Below are 19,856 nucleotides of genomic sequence, written 5' to 3'. Positions count from 1 at the left end.
CTAGAAACATAATCGGGGCGAACCGGGATTCGAACCCACAATCATAGGTTTCTGGCGTGCCCAAGGGACGCAACTCTGCACAGCGAATCGCGGCGCCTTAGACGACTGGGCCACCCGTGCGCCCAAATTCGTATTCAAAACGTACCTAATTCACATAGGTTTATAAACAATCCGTTGTAGGATCAATGACATCTACTTTCTGACAGCCCCCCTGTTGTAATCTCTATATACACATTACTGATCGAATGATATCAGCCCCATCTGCGGATTTCACACGCAGATTGACTTTAAAATAGAAACTCCCCTATCTCAAGCTACCGTAATAGGAAAGACGATCCTCAATATCCGTTAATCACATGCTTTATTGTTTGCAACCATGAACGATTTTAGCAAAATGTTTAACGTGTGGCACAGAATTTCAATCACCATTTATTCATTTAATCTTGGCATTCACGAGGATTCAATACAACAGACACAGCATACATATGATCACATTTTACATTTTATTCACAAAGCATGTATAAATTAAACAATTTACAAAACAGGGAGGATTTGAACATAACTTATACATGACTGGTTTGATTGTACTCAGGGAGGTAATGTATGAACATAGGGGGGGATGTCCTCCAGGCTGCAGAAGTGTGGGAAAACAAAAATAGGTTTGTTTACGGATTAGACCCACAGGAGCCAAAAGCTACATTCATAAAATAAAATAGTCCGATATATTTTCATTTGCCCCAACACTTTCTTTGAAGGACAAGTAAAATAGGAAGATGCAACTATAAACATGATACATTATTTAAGTAATTATTAACACAATCAACCTTTTTCATAATTGTAAGCAGTCAGTAGCCACTGCAAACATCATATAAAAAGAACAAAATCTCTTCAGAAGTGCATACACATATGCATATACATACATGACTGTAAGAATTTGAAAAATCCTGCACGACATACACTAGTATTCTCTCCCACTATACTGACCTTCCAAAAACAATAGTGAGTGTGGTTTGACGCCACTTTTAACAATATTCCAGCAATATCAAAGCAGGGGACACCAGAAAAGGGTTTCACACATGTACCATGTGAGAAATCGAACACGGATCTTCGGTGTGATGAGCGAACGCTTTAACCACTAGGCTACCCCACCACCCTACACAAACAATTACGTCATGCCAAGTACAATATTTAAAAAAGAACCCCCCAAAGTAATATGTGTTTCTATTTTCACTGACCCAGGTTAATTGGTTAGCAAAAATATGAAAACCATAAAGAAACAAACGTTTGGCCAAAATATACATCAACAGTTTCCAAACAGCAGTGTACGTGAACTACAGACTATAATTTCTCAAAAGTATGAAATATTATATTTTTGTTGTTTGGTTTTTATTTTTGTTTAACACAACACTCAGCAATATTCCAGCCACATGACGGTGGTCTGTAAATAATCGAGTCAGGGCCAGACAATCCACTAATGAGCATCGATCCACACAATTTGGATCGATGACATGCATCAACCAAGTCAGCGAGCCTGACCACCCGATCCTGTTAGTCGAATCTTACAAAAAGCATGGGTTGCTGAAGACCTATTCCAACACGGATCTTCACGGGGTCAAAGTATGAAATAGACAACATGAAGTGATGCTAATAGGGAGGACGAATCTAAAAAAACATTAATCATTATGATAATTATATTATCATCCAAAGTAAATGGTGAGGCATTTTATTTTCTATATATGTTTTTATTTAATAAACATTTAAAGACATCTGAGAACTGGGTACAGATAAGACTTACACCATGCATGAATGTTTGGAAGGACCATGTATATGGTATATTTCATCGAGAAAAGAGAGCGTGTGGGCACTAAAATCTCACGAGGCAGGTGTCTGTGGTTGTGATGGAAATCGAAGAATTAAATTATCATGGGCTTACCAATTAACTGGAGCAGGGAAACAACGGCCGATAAGATATCTCATTTTCACACCAGTGCATCCTGGCCAAGATCAAATGACAACCAATGTTGTTGCTTTTTATTCTGGAGAGGGGAAATAACAGCTGATAAAGGTATCTCATTTTCACGCCAGTGCATCCTGACCAAGACATGATGACAACCAATGTGGTTGATTCTGGAGCAAGGAAATCACACCTGATAAAGGTAACTCATTTTCACACCATTGCATCCTGACCAAGACATGACAACCAATGTGGTTGGCTCTGGAGCAAGAAAACCATGGTTGATAAAGATATTTCATACTCTCACACCAGTGCATCCTGACCAAGACATGACAGCCATTGTGGTTGATTCTGGAGCAAGGAAACCACAGCTGAAACGGGTATTTCATTCTCTCACACCAGTACAGTCTGGCCAAGACATAACAACCAATGTGGTTGATTCTGGAGAAAGCAAAACAACAGTTGATAAAGGTATCTCATTCTCTTACACCAGTGCATCCTAGCCAAGACATGACAACCAATGTGGTTGATTCTGGAGCAGGGAAACCACAGCTGATAAAGGTATCTGATTCTCTCACACCAGTGCATCCTGGCCAAGACATGACAACCAATGTGGTTGATTCTGGAGCAGGGAAACCACAGCTGATAAAGCTATAGTATTTCATTCTCTCACACCAGTGAATCCTGGCCAAGACATGACAAACAATGTGGTTGATTCTGGAGCAGGGAAAAACACAGCTGATAAAGGCATCTGATTCTCTCACACCAGTGCATCCTGGCCAAGACATGAAAACCAATGTGGTTGATTCTGGAGCAGGGAAACCACAGTTGCTAAAGCTATAGTATTTCATTCTCTCACACCAGTGCATCCTGACCAAGACATGACAACCAATGTGGTTGATTCTGTAGCAGGGAAACCACAGCTGATAAAGGCATCTGATTCTCTCACACCAGTGCATCCTGGCTAAGACATGACAACCAATGTGGTTGATTCTGGAGCAGGGAAACCACAGCTGATAAAGGCATCTCATTCTCTCACACCAGTGCATCCTGGCCAAGACATGACAACCAATGTGGTTGATTCTGGAGCAGGGAAACCACAGCTGATAAAGCTATAGTATTTCATTCTCTCTCACCAGTGCATCCTGGCCGAGACATGACAACCAATGTGGTTGATTCTGGAGCAGGGAAACCACAGCTGATAAAGCTATAGTATTTCATTCTCTCACACCAGTGCATCCTGGCCGAGACATGACAACCAATGTGGTTGATTCTGTAGCAGGGAAACCACAGCTGATAAAGCTATAGTATTTCATTCTCTCACACCAGTGCATCCTGGCCAAGACATGACAACCAATGTGGTTGATTCTGGAGCAGGGAAACCACAGCTGATAAAGGTATCTCATTCTCTCACACCAGTGCATCCTGACATAATGGCAACCAATGTGGTTGATTCTGGAGCAGGGAAACCACAGCTGATAAAGGTATCTCATTCTCTCACACCAGTGCATCCTGGCCAAGACATGACAACCAATGTGGTTGATTCTGTAGCAGGGAAACCACAGCTGATAAAGCTATAGTATTTCATTCTCTCACACCAGTGCATCCTGGCCGAGACATGACAACCAATGTGGTTGATTCTGTAGCAGGGAAACCACCGCTGATAAAGGCATCTGATTCTCTCACACCAGTGCATCCTGGCCAAGACATGACAAACAATGTGGTTGATTCTGGAGCAGGGAAACCACAGCTGATAAAGGCATCTGATTCTCTCACACCAGTGCATCCTGGCCAAGACATGACAACCAATGTGGTTGATTCTGGAGCAGGGAAACCACAGCTGATAAAGCTATAGTATTTCATTCTCTCACACCAGTGCATCCTGGCCGAGACGTGACAACCAATGTGGTTGATTCTGGAGCAAGGAAATCACACCTGATAAAGGTATCTCATTCTCTCATACCAGTGCATCCTGACCAAGACATGACAACCAATGTGGTTGGCTCTGGAGCAAGAAAACCAAGGTTGATAAAGATATTACATTCTCACACCAGTGCATCCTGGCCAAGACATGACAACCAATGTGGTTGATTCTGGAGCAGGGAAACCACAGCTGATAAAGGTATCTCATTCTCTCACACCAGTGCATCCTGACATAATGGCAACCAATGTGGTTGATTCTGGAGCAGGGAAACCACAGCTGATAAAGGTATCTCATTCTCTCACACCAGTGCATCCTGGCCGAGACATGACAACCAATGTGGTTGATTCTGGAGCAGGGAAACCACAGCTGATAAAGGCATCTGATTCTCTCACACCAGTGCATCCTGGCCAAGACATGACAACCAATGTGGTTGATTCTGGAGCAGGGAAACCACAGTTGCTAAAGCTATAGTATTTCATTCTCTCACACCAGTGCATCCTGGCCAAGACATGACAACCAATGTGGTTGATTCTGGAGCAGGGCAACCACAGCTGATAAAGCTATTTCATTCTCTCACACCAGTGCATCCTGACATAATGGCAACCAATGGAGTTGATTCTGGAGCAGGGAAACCACAGCTGATAGGGTGTATCTTTATCTCACACCAGCCGGGTGAATTTTACCAAACCCATGAGCATTGAATTCTGGTACAAGAAAGGGATGCAACTCTGCACAGCCAATTGAACTGCCTTAAGATGTCACAGTCGGGAATCTTCCGAAGAAAACTTTCCAACCACTATCCACACACAGTGGCCATTGATGCCTCCCATTCACCATTTCAGTTGCTTTTGGGCCAGTGTTTTTGAAATAAACGCCTGCCCATAGCCCCGTGGCAAGTAGATCTCATGTCGGCCCCTAGTTTCAAATTTGTATGAGTCTTATAGCCTGCAGTAAATTCACGTATCAATTTATTTGTCACAATACCCTGCATTTTTTTAATGAGGGCCTGAAGAGTTTAGTCAGGGACTGCAGCTTCTAAAGTCTGTGGGTCCTGATGGCAGTCTGGCATTTATTGTTTCAAACACTGCTTTGGGCACTGGGAGGGTAATCTGACTCCTAGTCCTCAATCATTAACATGACAGTGATGGTGGAAAACAGGAGGAGGAGAGGAACGCTAATAGGCCGCAAGTTGTTTACACTATCTGACAGGGTCATGATGCACATGACTTCCTTTGCCCGGGAATTGGGATAAGTAGGTAAATCTCATACAGGATATAGCAATACAATCACAACACTTACAACAACTCCAAGCTAGTTCCCATTCACCATTCGAACAATGTACAATTTCTGGTTTTAGTGTCCCTCGAAACTAAACACAAATATATATACATTTGCAGAATGTTTAACAAAAGCAACACAAAATAAACTCTTCCAGTTTTCAAACAACCATTATACCAACATGAAATATTCTATTCAATGGGGACACTGTTTTGGTATTTGGGTTTCCAGAAACAGTGTAATCAAAGACCACCAACAAAAACTTTGTAAATGTAAATTTATTCTTAATTGCTTATTGTCCCTATTTTTGATTGATTAGAAAAAAAAAAGACACTATAAAATGAAAAAATAATAATTAATCAAACTTATTGATGAAACTGATGGTATAGTCTATGTCCAATACAAACAGCTTTTATTATTATACTAAACAACAGCAGTTGCTGTAATAATCATGATATTAATTTTAAATAATTTCTTTTGAGTATAAGGACATAACAAACCTTGTGAAGGGCATTTTACGGCTAACATGTCTAATGCATCTTTATTTTCCAGCCTTACCCATAGGCCTACACAACAAATCATTCCGATGCTCCAAATGGCTCATCTCAATCTATATGATCTACTCATGCGTAATAGTCAATAAAACACCTTCAAACAGGAGTTGGGCTTAATGCCGTTTCTAACAGTATTCCAGTTATATCATGACATGTCAGCTTAATGTGGGAGGAAAGCCCGAAGTGATGCAGGTCTCAGACATTTACCACTTTGGCGAAACCCACGAGCACGGGTATGGTGCTGACAAACCTAGAAACATAATTGGGCCGAACTGGGATTCGAACCCACAATCAACAGGTTTCTGGTGTGCCCAAGGAATGCAACACTGCACAGTGACAACTGGACTATCTGTGCCCCCTAAACCTTCAAATACCTTCTGTGTGGTCATATTCATGATATACAAGACATATACTTAACGAACATCATATTGCAACATAATGTATTTATTCATGTATAATACGCACTCTTTGGAGTCTAAAATTATGTATTATACACGAATAAATACAGTACTGGGATTTGTAACAAGACAGGAACAATTGAGGCTATCACTTAATAATATATACATGTACATTGACTTTGGTAACATCTCATGCTGAATCTCATAATAAACAAAAGGCAGGATTATATACAGTAATAATAAATTAATCAATCTGGAACTGCAATCTTAGTGCTAAGACGATCGTAACTCCCATACTTTAACATAGGCTTACGATAGTCGTAGAACTAAAATCACTTTGTGGACCAGGTTCCAGGGCTGCTTACCCAACCTTGCATTCATCAGTAGTTGAAGGGAAGGTGTATTTTAGGCTAAAAAAAATAAAAGTCTTGGCTCTCAGGCACTGCCCGCATCATCATCAAGTCAGCCGCATGTTTCCTTTTTATTTCCATTTTAAAAACAAAACAAAAAAATCCTTAAATATTCCAAGTCCAAGTAGTCGAACACTGTATTCCAGTATTTTACATCAAGAAATACTTTTATGCAGGGAGGCCCTTTCCCTGGGAATTGTACACAACTGTTTATTTGGTTACACAACTGTTTTTTGGTTACACAACTGTTTATTTGGTTACATACTCATTTGAACAACCCAAAAACAAACAAAAAGACACCGCCCGCCTGCACTATATTTTAAAAAACCATTGCCTGAGAACCAATTCTTTTATTTTTTAAGCCTTATTCATATAAAACAAACAAGTTGTTAAACATCCTGTAATGTGATGAGGATGCATATCAAGCATTTTGTTAATGATTTCTGATCTAGATAAAACTTCTAGTAATTTTCAAAACAGGATGTGCTTTTCCAGGAAAAACGACATTATTTCGCTGGTTGTTACTTTTCCTCAATCAGTGACCTAAACTTTTAAAAACAGATACAACTGTCATGTGATCTGGTGAATGAGTGAGTAAGTTGGGTTTAACCCCACCTTGAACAGTATCTCAGTTATATTAATGTGTGAGGAAAGCATGGGTATGGTGAACCGGGATTCAAACCACAATCATATGTTCCTGGCATTGCCAAGGGACGCAACTCTGCATTGTTAATTGCCACGCCTTAGACGACTGGGGCACCTGTGCCCCCACAAGACTATGGAGATAAGTCTCCATTACAGCAGCACTGTAGGGAAATGACACAATGGTGAAATGGCACCACAGTGCACAATGCAGAGTGTGATGACACATCAGCAGTTTTACAGTCATTCAGTCTTAAGATCATCTAATAATGAAAAGTAAGGGTAGTGGCAAATCACATGTTACCATCCCCAATGTACTTTCATTTGCCTAGCTCATGACATGAATAAGGCTTTAAGAGTGCGCTCAGTATGCAGGTTAGGGAATATCATGTGTCCCGTGAAGATCCAGGTTAAAGGCAACTATGCCTGACGTAAGAGGCGACTAACAGGATGAGGTGGTCAGACTTGCTGACTTGGTTGATGCATGTCATTGAATCCCAATTGCGTGGATCGATGCTCATGAAGTCAACTGGATTGTCTGGTCCAGACTTGATTATTTACAGACCGCCGTCATACAGCTGGAATATTGTTGAGTGCAGCATTAAACAACATCAAACAAACAAACGAATATAATGTTTTATTTGTTTGTTATATGATGCCAGTCTCTGCGAAAATCCAGCCATATGACTGCGGTCTGTAAATGTTTAAGTCTGGACCAGACAATCCAGTGATTGACATCAAAAGTATCAATCCACACAATTGGGATTCAATGACAAGCAATTGGGATTCAATGATAGGCAATCAACCAATTAACCAGACCACCCATCCATTTTGCCGCCTCTTATGACAAGCATAGGTTGCCTCGGTGCTGTTTTCTCCTCCGAAATCCCCACCAGTCAGGGGGATATCATGTATGCATTTCCTATCATGCATATGAAGAAAACGAAATATATTTTTTACACTCCCTTTACACTATTTTATATACTCCCTTGAATCATCAGAAGTGCCTTGAACTGTTCAAATGAAATGAAATAAGATGGTTTATGCATGTTGAGCAGTTAAGTATAATTAAGCCAATAACACATTGTACTGTAGGACAAAATTTAATAATTGAATGATGTCGACTATGTAAATGATCACATACACAATACAGTTTTGATCACAGATAAAAAAAAATTGACATATATTTATATATCATTTAATGGAAAACAGCACAACAGATTTGTGACAAGACCTGCCACAGATTACAATATATTCTCCTAGTTCTGTTACCATGGAAACTAGAATATTTGATTTATTCCACAACAAGTTTGGATTGGGATGTAATATATACAAGGATTTGAAGGATGTACACTGCACTCCTACATCAGTTCAAGAAGAGTTGTCTCCCTTTATCTACAATGGAGCAAGCTCCTTCCCAGCGCGTGACACCTTCGTTACACTCTCGGTAACATCGCTGCCACCAGTGTGGGCGCGGCCATTACAAGAATCTTGAAATTTGCCCTCCAAGCCCATATGTAGTAACGTTTATACATGTGTTTATGTCTGTGGGAATGCCATCATATTTTAATTTGAAAAGGTTTACGATTGACCATGTTTTCCAGATGAATTTACTTTGTTGTTTTGATAATCAGATTGGTTCGAGATTGCCGACTAACGGGAAATCAACCAACTTCTCCCTTACATTCTTACCATATCAATGACATGATAGATTTAATGAATTAGAAATTCAAATTGACATACAAAGAAAGTAATTTAGCAGGGGTAAGTGTATTTGGCGTCATGACAGTCGTCACTTGTTTGTAAACATAACGGTCATTCGGTTGCGAGTTCAACTCCAAGCATGGTTGTGGCCACCTATTCACAGTGGGGAGTTTTGACTGGTGGCAGCGATAGTACGTTCCCGGAGCTCTCTATACTATCGCGATAGTATAGAGAGCTCCGGGAACGTACTATCGCTGTGAGGAGCTTGACAATGGAGGCCCATACTTTGAACACCCGCCTTCACTTGCAACCACCATGACCACTGTTCTGGTAAATGCAGGGAAACTGATATGTTCCATTCCGTAGTTCTGTCAACAGTTCTATTTGGTCATAATCAGATGAGGCATCACCATGCGAGGCTACAATCATATTTTATCATCTAAAACTGGCTCCCACAGGCGATATCGCATCACAATGCTTTGCAAACCATTGTGACATCATTGGTTACAATGAAATCACAATCAAATGACATCACTAATGGCTCTGCTTCTTAAGCTTTTAGCAGTGCTTTTTACACTGAAGACACTGCTTATTACAATCTACAAACTGAAAAAGTTGGAAGAATGATGTTGGATGATAAATATAATCTCACCCTCATGTCTTTTGCAGAGCTCCAGATAAGCTGCGTATCTGCGTAAAATACGCATCAGAAATGCAGAAATATGCAGTAAAATAAAATCAAAGCGTATCAAATACACAACTAACATTACAGATACGCTACAAAAATAAAACTTGTGCGTATCATCAAAATATTGAGAAGTAACCCTGCGTATTCGATAAGCAAATCAGCAACTTATTTTGAAATTATAACCGGGCATTCCGTCAACCTTGCCAAACTCCACAATGACAGTTACATCATGATCATTTGCCATCACCAATGATCACACTTTCTTGTGGAAGTATCGTGGTATTTTTGAGTCCTATAGAGCTCTCGAAACCACACAACACCAGTTTGCATGAATAGTGTTTTTAAATATTTAACTTAAATACCCACATGTGTAAAAACTAGTGGGTAACAGAAATTTGAATACCCAGATAGAATTACTGATACCCAATGATTTTAAAATGCATGGGGAAAATACCCACAACACCAAAAGCTTATCTGGAGCTCTGCTTTTGATATCAAATATATTAACACTTCTTGACAAAAATGGAAAAACTCCTCGGCATGCTTCAGTGTTTTTTCACTTTTATCAACTCGTGTTGATATATTTGATATCAAAAGACACTCGGGTGAGATTCTCCATTTACCAGGATCGTGGTGTACAAATGGTATTCTTGAACATGTTTTGTGAACTAAATACCACTTAGTTTGTACGACATGCTAAATTGCATGCCCACAGATGGTCATATTGTGAAAGAAATACCATGGAAAATTTAAACTTGAGATAACATGTAAAAAACTTTAGGCTACTGTAGTTGTGTGTGGATCAGCACAAAATACTTTGTCAAGATACAATATGCATCTTGATAATAAAGAAAACTTGACACTTGCATCAGCAAGAACTGCACTCAATGATCAATGTAATGTCTTGGTACTCAATCCAAACATGTCTAGTAAACATGCGTAAATTAAATCATGATGAAGGTAGTGTTTAAAATTAAGCATGAAATTAAAGGGGTCCATGTCATAACCCGAAAGTTAAAGATGAAGATGTGGGATGCCTAGATTCAAACATGACAGGAGGAGACTTCAAGGACCATCATGACATGGCACCCCCTTTCAAACACTGTATACCGTATTCCACATAATAAGCGCCCACAGTATTTGCCAATATATTGGCTAGTGAACAATCCCAATTAGCACCCCTTCCGATTGATCAATGTTCACAAGACTTATTTATCTGTTTATAATAAGTGTGTTATATGCATCCTTATTTAATTAAATTCTGGAGAATACATCTGTCGTATATAAACATTTCAGGCTGCCGGCATAAACCACGAAATTTATGATCTTTCAACTCTGTTGTTTTTCTATTTCTACTTTTGAGAGCACCCTGGGTGCTTATTATGTTGAATATGGTATGTATCGTTTTATGGCAGATATAACACTCGTGGAGGAAGGTCCAACAAGGCACCAGTACTACTTATTTCACTTTTCCTGTATGACTGTTACTTGCTTGAACCATATCAGCGCCCACATGAAGAACATTCTGATAAAATGGAACAAAAATCTGTACATGTAAAATGGTTTGGATTAACACACTTTCAGATTAACTAATCATGGGTATCCAGGAATATCTCTTGGTATATCATATAAATTTGAAGGAAATGGTCTGCACGGCAGATTCCTGATAACCCTGTTTTGCCTAATGTTGATCCGCAAACCTCCAAGGTCTGTTGACAAGAGTGAGTTGGGTTTAATGCTGCTTTTAACACTATTCCAGTTATATCACGGTGTGTCAGCTTAATGTGGGAGGAAAGCCCCAAGTGATGCAGGTCTAAGATGTTACCACTTCGGTGAAACCCACGAGCACGGGCACGGTGCTGAAAAAACCTTGAAACATAATCGGGGCGAACCGAGATTCGAACCCACAATCATAGGTTTCTGTAGTGCCCAAGGGACGCAACTCTGCACAGCGAATCGCAGGGCCTTAGACGACTGGGCCACCCGTCCCCCCTCCCCCCATGTTGACAAGATGGAAGTTCTCTTCATGATATACAATCGCATTAAAATCAGATCTTAGTCCTCGCTACCGCTAAACAAAGATCTGAAGACATCCCATTACGGGTCACGTCAGACCGACCTTTCGCAAACTTTGACCTACTAATGGAATGACTGACAAGAAGTTGACATTAGCCAATCAGAAGGCAGCTTTCTCATGCTTTACGGCACTAGTTTCAAACTGGCGACTACACTTTGAAATATATTTTGACAAATTCTCGATTAAAAAATTGAAAAATGAACAAAGGAACATTTTGGAATGGCTAATATATCTAGATTGTATGGATTCATTCCTAAAGACCGCAACTGTCCTCAGATCTTTGTTTGGCAGTAGCGATACCTAAGATCTGATTTTAATGAAATTGCATGATATATTACTATGTCTGTCTGTTGACAGAAGTGACGACACAGGATGACGATGTCAACTCTCAGTCTGCTTCAGGGAAGTCCAAACCTTCACCGTCACCCACACCCATCATTGTCCGCTGTTGATGATGATGCCACCTGCTACAGTTTGACACATGCTACAGATTGGACCTAGAGGGGGGTACTGGTCATCTGACAGTCATCAGGGCTTCACACATCACCACTGGAATATCAACATGGATGCGCGGATGGCTCAGCTCCACCTCCCCCTGAAACACACGCCAGGAATAGTAAAACAATGCACAAACACAGGGATTTATTGGGACCAGGAATAGTAAAACAATGCACAAACACAGGGATTTATTGGGACCAGGAATAGTAAAACAATGCATAAACACAGGGATTTATTGGGACCATGAATAGTAAAACAATGCACAAACACAGGGACTTATTTGGACCAGGAATAGTAAAACAATGCACAAACAGAGGAATTTATTTGGACCAGGAATAGTAAAACAATGCACAAACACAGGGATATATTTGGACCATGAATAGTAAAACAATGCACAAACACAGGGATATATTTGGACCATGAATAGTAAAACAATGCACAAACAGAGGGATTTATTTGGACCATGAATAGTAAAACAATGCACAAACACAGGGATATATTTGGACCATGAATAGTAAAACAATCCACAAACACAGGGATTTATTTGGACCAGGAATAGTAAAACAATCCACAAACACAGGGATTTATTTGGACCATGAATAGTAAAACAATGCACAAACACAGGGATTTATTTGGACCATGAATAGTAAAACAATGCACAAACACAGGGATTTATTTGGACCAGGAATAGTAAAACAATATACAAACACGGGGATTTATTTGGACCTGTTCAGAGGCCGTTATTCGACCCAAAGTCTGCAGCAACTGTTATTACAAATAAATTCCCAGATTGGGATTTTAACTTCCAAATCCTGTAATAACTAATAACTGATTTTACGTCTTTGTAGCAGGATACTTTGTAGCAGTTAACAGGACCAGGAGAAAGAGGTTATAATGCTTTGTTTTATATTAATACACTGAATACAATCTCAAAATACATTTTTAACATGGTTAAAATACCTCCTAAATGAAGAAAACAAGAATAGAAATCCCAGTTTAGAAGACTGGAACATCACTGGCAGAGCTGTTGCTAGGACACAAAAAGTAGATCGATGTGATAGTCAATGTTACAGTTGACATTAATCATGTTATCAAATGACTGCTGTTACCATGGTTACCATGCTGACTTAAATTTCAGAATATGTCTAAATTAAATGGGCATGCAAGTTAAACACAGACTCTCTATAGTGATATAGTTTCCATCCTGTTGGAAGCACTTTCTACATGGATGACCACACATTCCCTGTACAATAAATACTGGGAACTGTTGTACCTGTGGAATCAGGTTGTGGCGCTTGCGTCTCATGATAAACCGCTTCCCTATTCGCACTTCTTCATAGAACTCATGAGCGAGGTCACCATCTTCATCAAAAAACATCGAGCTGGAAAACAAACACAGAAATTGAACAAGATGACATTCAATATAAGAGTAAGACCTTATAAAAAATCACTTAATTTACTGATTCAGTGATCTAAAAATAAAGAATTGTGACCAAACATTATCTATACAGTACTGCAAGCTTATGTTAACATGGTTAATGCATTTGGATCATAAAACTAATTTCAAAGTATTTGGCATTGATCAAAATGCTGAAATGAAACAGTGTCATGAGTGCACTTTGCACATGTTGTAATACTTGAAAACAGAAACAATACAAATTCAAATTCAAGTTGTTATTTAAAGGACCAGATCCAATTAATCCAGGCCTTAATATTATTAAATCTATAAAAAAAACATTGTAAGAAGATCAAAGCATTTCATAAAAAAATGTTTTAAAGATATATATTTAGTTGGAAACAACCAACAACACTTTACAAGAAATTCTAACAGAAATCAAGAAGTCAAATAATGCTAAAATGTTGCCGGGAAGGACTTTAAAGAAAATGGGACAAAAGAAAAAGAGTTCAAGGAAGAACAATTTCTCAAGGCATGTGAAACCTTAACTGAAAAATTAACATTACTATGTTCTACAATCCAACATGCTCCTGCGTCATCTTTGTCAGATGTTAATGAGGCATATTTGAGAAAGAATCGCATGTATTCCGAATGGCAAAGTAACCTAAGTGAAAGAAGAGTCGCTGACAGCACCAGACATAGATAGAAATTGACAAAGAATGGCTCAGCAAAGATAAGCCAGTACTCCAACACAAATTTTGGATTCATAAGATCCTAGGTGATCCGAGGGAAGAGACAGAAATATGTTTTGGGTTGGTTTTTTCATTTGTTTGTTGTTTAACATCGCACTCAGCAATATTCCAGCTACAGTTGTGCCTCGTTTATACGGACACTTGCGTCATTTCACAATTCGTCCGTATAAACGAATTTCCATATAACTGAAACCAGCTTCTTACTGGAAGAGTTATAAACAATATAAACAATAAACAAGCTCGTCTCAAACGTAACTCAGTGTCACTTGGTTAATTGACTTCTCACGAATCAAAGGATTACCACCAGCGGAAGGATTACCACCAGCGGAAGTATATTGTCCGGGTAAGTGAGACAATTGTGTGTGCATTTCAGTGTTTTGTGTATGAAAATGACCATCCAGTTCCGGAAACTGAATTTCCGTATATACGGGTAAATTTATATAGTAATTATTTCGTTTTGAATGAAAATCCCCCGGGAACCGAGGTTTCCGGATATCTGAAGTCTGTATAAGCGGGGCATGACTGTATATGACAGCGGTCTGTAAATAATCGAGTCTGGACAAGACATTCCAGAGATTAACATCATGAGCATCGATTTACACAATTGGGATCGATGACATGCATCAACCAAGTCAGCGAAACTGACCACCCGATCCCGCTAGTCGCCTCTTACGGCGAGCATAGTCGCCTGTTACGGGTTGCTGAAGACCTATTCTACCCCGGATCTTCACGGGTCACACATACGTAAAGAGTTGGCAATTTATGAATTAAGAGGTTCCAAACAGAAGTCAAACTTTTGGAGAAAAGACTGCTGAGATATGAATAAAAGAATCATAACATGGACGACTGCATTGAATTTGTATTTCAGGAGGACACTTCACCTTCAGGTTTGGGTCTTTCAGTTGAAATTATGGAAAGTAGACAATGACAAAGAAGAGATGAAGTCAGTGGAAATATGGAGGAGGAAGGAGACGATGTTTCAGGTAATACTGCTAACTAAAAGTACTGCAGAGAAAAGAAATGTGTACAGGAAAAATAGAAGCAACAATACCCGCCCTAAAATTACCAAGAACATGAACCAAACCCCGGCCGGAGTTACGCATGTGTGGTTGAGTGTGGCGTGCAGCAACCATTCCGCCACGTTAGGTCAGGACAAAATGACAAGGTGATCACCACAGGGAAGATATGTTCAAGATCATTACAATGTATAGTCACAAGAGAAAAGAGTAGATTTCAATCCTTAAGGTGAGGGATTCTGTGGATTTGGGAACCGACATGGTCAAGAACATACATATGACAACAGAAAGAAATAGAGTGAGTGAGTGAGTGAGTTGGAATTAACGCCGCTTTTAACAGTATTCCAGTTATATCATGGCGTGCCAGTTTAACCTTGGAAGAAAGCCCGAAGTGATGCTGGTCTCGGACGTTTACCACTTGGGTGAAACCTACAAGCACAGGTATGGTGCTGACAAACCTAGAAACATAATCGGGGCAAACCAGGATCTGAACCCACAATCATAGATTTCTACGTGCCCAAGGGACGCAACTCTGCACAGCGTATTGCGGCGCCTCAGACGACTGGGCCACCCGTGCCCCGAAAAAGAAATAGAAATCATGCTCATTAAAAATTTGAAAACAACCATAATAAAAACTACTACCACCATCACGGAAACCTATACACTAATACAGGTAAAGACAGTATCACCAGGTTCATAGAAGCCTGAAGATGTACAAATTGATCCTAAAAAAATAAATATATCCAAAAACAATTGACAGAAACAGAAATCAACTTATGAAAACGGGGTCTGAAATTCACACCAAACAAGAACAATGAACAGTTGAACTGGATATACATCATTTTCGTAGACGACTGAGACTTAGGGAATATTTTGATGGTTTTGAAGAGGATGATATCGTCAACTCACAGGAACCTGTTTCACCAAATGTAAGTGATGACTCTAATCATCCATTTTTAAGAAACAAAAATGGGTTTAATCATGTTAATCCTTAACAAAATAGAGACAAATATCTGGATGAAATAACAGATACCATCGAGAAATTTCTATTGAATAATTCCAACAGAGTCAACCACAATTTATCGTTTCAGTAGAGAGAAGCACTACCGGGAATTAAAAATGATCGTTTTATTGAGGCCGGTTTTAAACAAGCAGCGATATAACCAGTACTCGTATCTACTTTTGTGCTGACGCAAATACAACCATAACATCTTGTGCCATAAGCATGATAAGTACTTCCCACCCCATAGTACTCCAGAAAACATTTTATCCTGCTTAAAAATAGATTCATAGCAGTCTTGAGATTCATATAAATACACAAGGGGCTTGTTTGTATCATGCTGTGATTTTGAATGTGTATATCTATGCATTCAGAAGAGGCATTGAGTTTGGGTGATGATTTCAAGCTCAGGCCCAATAAAAATAATGTGCTAAGTTGCTGATGAGAGATGGAGCTTGCTCAATTTTATTTTTGAAATGGGGTGAATGGGTCCGGGGTATTGATCCTATTAGAATGGAGATACAGTACATCGGATGAGCAAGAATACCAGGTGTAGATTGAACAACAAACTTGTATGTAGCCAACAGGACTTGCTCCTTTCAAAAGTTACTGGCCCTTCTCACAACTGTCAAACAACTAAATGGGGTTCTGAAAATTTTAGAGAAAGCCTCACCCCTAAATCGCCTTTTCCTGCACTCTGAGTTGTTTAAAAGATGGCTTCCATTTGCCTCAATTTATAACGATTTATGAGCAAATAAAGATGTTGTAATGCACAGCATTACAAAAATAGCGACCAGTGGTCATTCTACCGAGACGATGGACATATATCTTTCTCTGAGTTAAACATTCACACCACCTCATACCCACTGAATATTTTCTGATCGAACTTACACGATTTACGAGTAGTGTCCACGTAAAAAAATTAAACACACAAAAATTAAACATACACGGAGAAGGGGTAAAATTTGTACTAGCAAGATGGGCCATCTACTTTACATTTCAGCAAGCCCTTTTTAATTTTAACTGGCCAGGGGCCAACCGTTAAATCGACCTCTGTATACCACATGATTCATGTAAGAAAATGTCTGTACGGTGATAACAGCAAATCTGTCTATAATGTGATTCTAAAACAACATGCTCAATGGAGAGTCCAGATCAGAAACTTCTATCTGAAAGCAGTGAGTCATAAACATTGATACCGACAGTGAAATACTCAGGCTCTTTGTTTAGGCATGTTAAACTTTAATCTGCATATATATCAATCACAATTGTTTCAATTTCCATTCTGTGTCAACATGGTCCTTCCAACTTCCTTTCTGTTTAACATGTCATGTGTTTGTGCAGTGAGTTATAACACAACAGGCTTTATCTGGGCATTGCTTAGAATTAAAACACATCTGTGACGTCATTCCATTGTTTGAACGCTCCAGTATTTTTCAAGAATGGAGAGTTGCTTGTCAACTGTACATTATCTTGAAGCAACATTTGAATTAATTTCCACTTGGAACAGACGGAACTATTTTTTACATTTCTTTACAAGTGAATATTTTCATTTATTCCGAAAACATGTGTCGTCAGAGGGGTTTGAACCCGCATCGTCTGATTTGAAAACGTGTAATTGCCAATCTCAGCTACTGCGGCACATGAAGGCATGGTGTGAAATTAACTATTAAATAGTTTCATAATTTTGCATAATGCTTAAAAGCTCAAAATAATATGTATATATTTTGTGTTAGAGCAGGTTACTCACAACAATGTTCATATTTATAACAGTTAGATAAACCTTTGATGAGAAAAAACAAATAAGGTGATATAAATATCGCTTGTTCGGGGCTCTATATTTCCTATTATACCCATCAGCATGTATTTACAATGTGCAAGCGATTGATTAATACTAGTTTAGGAAACAACGAAATTATGAAGCTTGCGGCGGAGCTTGGCGCACATGCAACAGAGAACGCATTCCTCGTGTATCACCCAAGGGTGACTCACGCAGTATAAATACAGATAACAAAGAGTTCTGGTTTATTTTTCAAATATTTTCAACCACAGAATATTTTGTCAAAGTGTTAAAAGTATGGAGTAGTTTTGAGTAGGGGAATATCCTCGTAACTCTCCATCCCTTAAAAATAATGGGCCTCAGCCCCTGCTCCATTATTTTTAAGGAATGGAGAGTTACTCGGACATTCCCCTCTACGTAAAGATTGGACCAATCTTCCCGAGGCTAGGGAAAAAGTCCAGTTTCACCCTTCCCGAACTAGGCTGGAATTTCTTGGATCTATTTTAACGTCACCAGTTGCTATTACCATTTATGTCTCTTCTATGTTCCTCCTATTCACCATGCTTACATTTGCAACAAACAAAATGGTGGTGACCAGTGAAGACGATTGCATTGACAATCAAGATCATATTGTAATAAAATGGGTCTTACTTCAATTAGTGCATCAAATCATGTGAGCACCTTCATTAAAAACATGAAAAGATTTGGAAAATATCTGTCAACGACCAGTTTACGACACACATGCACTGAAAATCCTGCAATCAAGCGAAATCTGCATGGCAGTCACCATGTTGTTTATGAATATGATGAACCTAATGTCGATTTCATTACGCGTTTTTGATTGGACTATGCATAGACTAGTTCGGCAAGGGTGGAAACTGGACTTTTACTGTCAGTTAACTCCCTTGCCTCAGGAAGATGAAGGCACTGACGAGTTCACCACCACTAGACTGATTTGTATAGTAAGTTTCAGCAAGAAATAGTGAACATGTCATCAAAACAAGTACTATTAAATGACTATTTAAGTCCAAGTTATGTTACAGTATACTTGTTTAATAGCATTTAACATGCCTGTAGTCTGTGTCCAGTGTGACCTCACCCTTTTATGAAGACTAAAGTATGAAATTTACAATTCAAGTCATGCACCTAATATTTGCTCGATTTATCAATTAAATGTTACTTCATCAGTGATTTTGCTGAAAAGAAATGACATCAGGACATATTCATGAATCTTTCTTCAGGACATTCTTTTATCATTAAAACTTTTTAAAACATCTTCACGACAGTTTGGATGACAACCAGTCAATGTCCTAGATAATGAACCTATCTGAATCCCAATTTTATTTGCTGCGTAGAACTAGGCCTTCGATTTTAGAAAACACATCATTGTCGTATTTCCATAATTTGTAAATTGAAATTTACATCCGATGTAATTGCATTCATTCATATCGACTGTTGAATGTTGACATATGAAAAAACACGGAGGAGGACAGAACTAACCTTTGTCTTGTGAGAACAAACGGTGATGGACCCTTGTAGCTGGCTATATCTGCTCTCTTGGTCTCCCCCTTTCTCCCCCACATCCATGACACGGGCTGTGCTATCTTACTGGCGATTGACGACGTTGTTTGGCCCATTTTAACACGGAATAACTATTCACATGCGGACAACAAGTCCTCTGTGACCTACACCACTTTTCACTAATCTATCATTAGTTTCTGATCTCTTGGACGATATTATCAACAACTGTCTGATGAGAAATATATTCGCTCAGCTGCACCGGAA

The 19,856-nt window shown here is 39.1% G+C and overlaps 1 protein-coding gene across 1 annotated transcript; it reads right to left on the bottom strand.

Moving 5' to 3' along the window:
* Positions 1 to 11,824: 11,824 nt before the first annotated feature.
* Positions 11,825 to 19,856, bottom strand: LOC124140141 (tumor suppressor candidate 2-like). The gene is made up of 3 exons (XM_046507547.2): positions 19,572 to 19,856; positions 13,401 to 13,509; positions 11,825 to 12,224 (listed from the first exon to the last, which is right to left on the bottom strand). Exons 1-3 carry the CDS (start codon positions 19,706 to 19,708, stop codon positions 12,144 to 12,146), a joined length of 327 nt encoding a protein of 108 aa, XP_046363503.1. The 5' UTR covers positions 19,709 to 19,856; the 3' UTR covers positions 11,825 to 12,143.

This window comes from Haliotis rufescens, unplaced genomic scaffold (genome assembly GCF_023055435.1).
Source record: "Haliotis rufescens isolate VD_foot unplaced genomic scaffold, xgHalRufe1.0.p SCAF_23, whole genome shotgun sequence".
In the NCBI taxonomy this organism is placed as follows: domain Eukaryota; kingdom Metazoa; phylum Mollusca; class Gastropoda; order Lepetellida; family Haliotidae; genus Haliotis; species Haliotis rufescens.
This window is presented reverse-complemented; position numbering and strand designations above follow the sequence as displayed.

What these genes read in the sequence shown, in the direction of transcription:
- LOC124140141 (XM_046507547.2), bottom strand. Translation starts at nt 19,708, where the DNA reads ATGGGCCAAACAACGTCGTCAATCGCCAGTAAGATAGCACAGCCCGTG. An exon ending in TTTGTTCTCACAAGACAAAG is followed by an intron (nt 13,510 to 19,571) that starts GTTAGTTCTGTC and finishes TTTGTTTTCCAG; the next exon opens with CTCGATGTTTTTTGATGAAG. An exon ending in GCCACAACCTGATTCCACAG is followed by an intron (nt 12,225 to 13,400) that starts GTACAACAGTTC and finishes CGTGTGTTTCAG; the next exon opens with GGGGAGGTGGAGCTGAGCCA.